Here is a 5,639-nt window from a genome sequence, read left to right on the forward strand (position 1 = left end):
GACGCAAATCAGATGCAGTGTGAATCCAGCATTATTCTCTGTTCCCTGTTCCTTTTATTGTGCGGAGCCCCTCAATCATCAATCTCATTCTTCAATGCATAGTCTGATTCCGGCCTAATGCTAGATTCACTCTGCATCCAATGTGCGTCGTACGAAATTCTGCAACCAATCAGAAATCAGGATTCCGATGGATTTTGCTTCGTATCATCGGAATCCTGTTTTCTGATTGGTTGCAAAGCGTCGTACGACGCAAATCGGATGCAGGGTGAATCCAGCATGAGGTATTTCGCCATGTAGTGCTATGAAAATAAAAACCTCGTGGAACCGGAAACGAGGAAAGCCGGCGGGGTCCGAGAACGAAGCGTATCGCACGGTTGGTAGCACTGTTTCGAACAACGAACGCTGACCAACGCTTACGGTGTTACGGTTCACGTTAAAAGTATCAGCGTCGTCACTCGGGTGCGTTGTATTATTCGTATCAATTTTTTTTTAACGTGTGAGTCACGATCTATCGTGCTACGGATTCAGTGATCAAGGCTCGTGTGATAACGCTCACGTCGCTCACGTGTACGAGAATCGCTCGTACGTCGGTTTAATCGTCGATTTCAGTTTCTTCGTTTCTGCCTTTTTCCCACTCCTCTCAGGTTTATCGATGGACACGTCTGTCGGTTATCACGCTACTACGGAGACGTCGGCGGCTGGAACGGTAATATCTCATTCTCTACATTCCATATCTCCTTTTCACTTCCCCCATTTCTCCTGCTTTCTGCGGTGCAACCGACATGATCACGTTTCTCTCATATACTTCGTTCTATAAATGCTCAAGGAATCAATAAATTGAACGATCGGCGTCATGGGCGACGCGAGCGATCGAGGATCGTTCTTACGACGATTGGTAGTACTTTTCTTGAAGTGGACTCGACTTCGACCGCCATTTCGCCCATCTGCCTCCCTCCGTTTCCTCACCGCGTTATGACTTGTGATACGCGTTCGTCTTTTTTTGCTTTTTGTTTACTCCTGACATTGGCGAAGCGTAACAGCTATGCGAAAGTAGCTGTAAAAAAAAAAAGAAAAAAAATTAACGATTTGAAGTTCGAAATATCGAGGTGGGAGAGGCAGAAGGAAAAGGCCGGCCGTGTATTTTAGGCGGGATCGTCTATCGCACGCGTCATGTATTCAATGACATGCATCCTTCTTCTTTCTGCGATGAATATGAAACTAATATACATACTAATATACATAAGGATGAGAGAAGTATGCAAAAGATTTTCTAGAATGTGAATGAGAGTCAAGAATCCTCAAAGGTCTTTGGTCCTTGACGATTTTTGATCTTTTATAGGTAAAAGTAATTGCCAGATGATATAAGGCATTTAGAAGATCGAACGGTATCTTGAAACGAGATGAAAATTATCTCGAAAATTACAAAAGTAAAAATTCAAGCGTTGATCAGTGAAATTATAATATTCTAGTAATTTTTTTTTGCTCATTTTTGTAATTTTCATTTTGTTCCAAGATACACAGGTGCTTTCCATTTGGTGACAAGTCCACACAATTATTATACTATGTTACTTATTCTTTGTTTCTCTCTGAGGTCCACAATTCATGATTAACTCTTAATCAAGGTTCAATCTATTCCTCACCTCCTTTCAGTTCTATTCCTCATTTCTTTTCAATAGTTGAAACAAATAAAGAGAGTAAAAATACATAGCTGTAGAACTGGATCTAAATGGAAAGTACAATTGACCCCCAGATTCCTACTGCTTCCCAAGTATATGTTATCCTTAGATCTTTTCTTTTTATGCTTATTTCTACCACAATGTAGTTTAATTTTATTCTTTGTTTAATTGACTCATCTTTTTCTAATTCTAAGAATTAGGCCAATCTTGAGGCCAATTTTAGAATTGGAAAGAGATGAGGAATAAGTTAAACCAGTTAAACCTTAGTTAAGAGTTAACTGTAAATTGTGAAACTGGGCCTAAAAGTGCTAATGTTTTACTTAAGAACTAAGCGAAGAAATTACTATAATTATTTATTACTGTAAAAACAAAAAAAAGGTGATGAAAAATCAAATATTTTACCAGAATAAAGGATGTACAGTCTTGGCCAAAAATATCAGGCACCATTATTTTAAGTTGTAACTCAAACATAGATTTGTGGTATTTTCTGCAAATTATCTTTTGTTTGAAGAATCCTTTAAACTTATGTATAATCCTGATAACCAATTGATAACAATGCATATAAAAGGATTTTAGACAAATGAGAAAAATATAAATGCCTATAAAATATTTTTAGCCGAATTAATTATTACAAAATCAAAAAAATTTCAGAATCTTATCTTTTATACAAAAAATATAATATTAATCTAAAAAATAGAAATAGTTAATAATGACTGCTCGGTACTTCCAGGATTAAATTTTGACGCGCAACAAGTTTATCTTCGGGATCAAATTGTTGGAATAAAACCTTTCACGTTTCTTGCAATTTGCTTCCTCCAGTCCAGTTTTTTGTGTGTATGTCGGTTTTTTTGCATTTGCACTATATATCCTGCATTTAAGGTGAAGATATATAGGCTGGATTCGGGGAGACGCTATTAGCGCTATTTCTGTCATTCTATCTTCATCGTCCATTAGACGTGAGACAAGGATAGTACTACACAAATGGCGCTGATAGCACTCTGCCCAAACGCAGCCTTAATTAGACGTTGAACAGAGAGGAAAAAGAGAAAAGATGAATAATATAAAAAGCGCTTTGTATTTTTATGTATTTTTTTATACTTTTCTCCTTTCCCCCCTCTTTCTTTCTCCAACGTCTAATTATATATTTATTTTAAATACAAAAAATATGATGTAAAATTACAAAAAACATACGTTTTATATTTCATAGTTGTCTGTTTTTTGGGTTTAAATTTAATATAACGCTCTGGAAATATTTTTATTTTTATGTAATCCCAACGGTTGCATTAATATTAACAAGACACCTATTATTACTGTTAAGTAATGCAAAAAATGTAAAGCAAAAATAATAGATAAATTATTGTTCTAAATAATTCTTTCATCATTTGTGGTAAATGCCTGAATTATGCCGTAATTGCCTGAAAGAATTATTGACATAAACGAATTATTAACATCATACATCAGAATTTTTAAATCTAAAATAAGTTATAAAAAATAAAATGTAAAAATTGTCATATATACGTATCCATTAACCAATTGAACATTTTGTTTCAGATGGTGTCATCTAATCAGCCGGTAAGAGCATATGAACAATTATATATTTTTTCTAATTAATGACAACTCTGACAAAAGACATTGAATAAATATCTTATTGAAGAACAAAAATTAGAGTCATAATAATATGCTCAGAATATTTTACATTATTGTAATTTCATATATTCTGTAAAATTGCATTTCAACACAACTGAGCAATAGCAAGTCTCGAACAGACACCATACTTTCTACAAAGGATTTATGGTCGATTTCTGAGATACAAATCTTGTATAATCTTATAGTCTTGCTTTTCTATAACAATGCATTAATGCTTATGATTTTCTCGGCGACCAATATTCGACGCAATAATAATGCGTGTTGCGTGTGATTTCATATTTCGCAGAGGAAAACAAAAATATTTGTTGGCCGGCTGCCAGAAAATTGTCGTAACGATGAGTTGCGGCAATTGTTCTTGCGCTTCGGTGAGGTGACCGAATGCGACGTGATGAATCGATATGGCTTCGTCCACATGGCACGAGAGGAGGATGCAGCTGCGGCGATCAAGGCACTCCATAATTCCAACTTCAAGGGGGCAACAATCAACGTGGAACAGTCAACTGGAAAGTCACGCGGAGGCGGAGGAGGACGCCGAGATGACAGAAGAGGTGGACCAATGAGAGGTGGTAGGGGGGGACGAGACGGTGGTAGAGACGCTCGTCCTGGACCATACAATGATAGAAGAGGTTGGTATTGTTTGCACCTCAGTTTGCATCATAAATTCCGACAAGACTATTTTCTCATTTAATTTTCTTCAAATGTCTACATCGTGCCTGTACATGCATTTGCGCCACACTCTCAATGTAATACTCAATATTATTGTCGTAATACTTTTGTTGATATTTTGCTTTTTTTCGCTGTCCCGCACCAATGAGTGTAAAACAGGAGATTCGTCTCGCTTAAGCCTCCGGAGCTAACACACTCAAATCTGTAACACAGTTACTGGGTGCTTCTCATCATTCAGTAACACAAGTGTCATTCTATCTTTGTTACTGATTGAATGCCAAAACAGATAAAATGTTTGTGTTGACTTGTGTCATTAAATAGAAAAAAAGTACGAGGTTGTAAGATTTATTTATGTTAAGTGAAAGACACTAATTGATTTCAAGAAATCAAAATGATATAAGAAAAGAATGAATACTATATATATTAATAAGAATAATTGAGTAGCATAAAAAAATTAAATTGATATTTTTGACAAAGAAATTTATAATTGAGTGAGTTTAATAGACCCATCATTAGATAAAAACCATCTAACAAGGCTTTCTAGGCTACGTTCAGAAACTTCACCTGGGTGCACCCAGGGTTCAAGAACCCCTTCTTGTTGTTTAACATTCGGTGATCAAGGATAAAATGATAATACTCCGAATTTTTCTTGAGTGCACCTCTTCGCAACGATACGACGTTTCGGTAATCATTTGAGAAAATAGTATGTTGGAATGAAAAATGATATAAAACCTTGACACGATGTACACTAAAAACCAATTCCATATCTCGGCGTGCTTTGCAGTTCTTCCGATCCAACTCGTTGGTTACGATGGATCTGCTGCAGGTGGCGTCGCGACCGGGTACACCGATTACAATCGCGGGGCTGGTGACTTTAGCGGCCGTGGGGCGGACTTTGGTGCCGGCTACGGCGATCGCGGAGCTTACGGTCAGAACGTGGGTGGTGCGGCGATGGGTTACACTTCGACGGCGCCGGGGATGGGTGGTGGATACGGGCCAGCTGCCGGTGCTGTGGGAGGATATGGACCAACTGCGGCGGACTATGGACGAACACCTGATTATGGTCGCGCCGACTTCGGCGCTAGAACAGATTACGGTAATCATAAGGGTGGTGTTTGCAGCTTTAAAAGTATGTGACTTTGTCTCAAATAACTAACCCCCATTAACCTGGACTCCCCACCATCGAAAATCAAAATCGTGATAGGTCAAAAATTTAGTGCTCTTTATTTGCTAATTATTTGCTGAAAAAAAAATTTTTTTGCTCCAGCGGTTTAGTGGGAATAAAAAAATAAAATGGGGGGGTCCAGGTTAATATTAAGCTGGACCCCCCCATACTGAAAAAAATACATCCCGTGGTGCTGCAAAGAAATTAAGCACACCAGATTTTTTTGCTTTTTATTTTGCTCGAAGATAGCGTAAATAAAATTTGGAAATTCAATATTTTTAATATTAAATCAATACTAGCGGTCGTGCAGCGAGAACCTACACGGCCCGCGCAGCGCTACTTCAAGTCCCTTTTCTACCTCCACAGAATTATTTGCTAGAATGTATTTGATATCAGAGTAATCGTTAGGTTACGTACTACGAAAATATGACCAAATCCGATTTATTTGCTAATTGTAAAGTGCCGAAAACAGCCAGGATGTCTAG

General features: G+C 37.5%; 1 protein-coding gene across 4 annotated transcripts in view; it reads left to right on the forward strand.

The window, feature by feature from the left end:
- Nucleotides 1-413: 413 nt before the first annotated feature.
- The window catches only part of LOC108762475 (RNA-binding protein 4.1), a 15,353-nt gene continuing 10,127 nt past the window's right edge, over nucleotides 414-5,639 (forward strand). For 2 of the 4 annotated variants that reach the window (XM_018509495.1, XM_018509494.1), the window contains exons 1-4: nucleotides 414-706; nucleotides 3,228-3,248; nucleotides 3,610-3,949; nucleotides 4,774-5,085. In XM_018509495.1, the coding sequence (XP_018364997.1) occupies nucleotides 653-706; nucleotides 3,228-3,248; nucleotides 3,610-3,949; nucleotides 4,774-5,085 (727 nt within the window). In that variant the 5' untranslated portion in view covers nucleotides 414-652. The remainder of the gene's footprint in view (nucleotides 707-3,227; nucleotides 3,249-3,609; nucleotides 3,950-4,773; nucleotides 5,086-5,639) is intronic. The other 2 variants (XM_018509496.1, XM_018509497.1) reach the window with 2 other exon arrangements.

The sequence above is a fragment of the Trachymyrmex cornetzi genome, unplaced genomic scaffold (genome assembly GCF_001594075.2).
Source record: "Trachymyrmex cornetzi isolate Tcor2-1 unplaced genomic scaffold, Tcor1.1 scaffold30, whole genome shotgun sequence".
In the NCBI taxonomy this organism is placed as follows: Eukaryota; Metazoa; Arthropoda; class Insecta; order Hymenoptera; family Formicidae; genus Trachymyrmex; species Trachymyrmex cornetzi.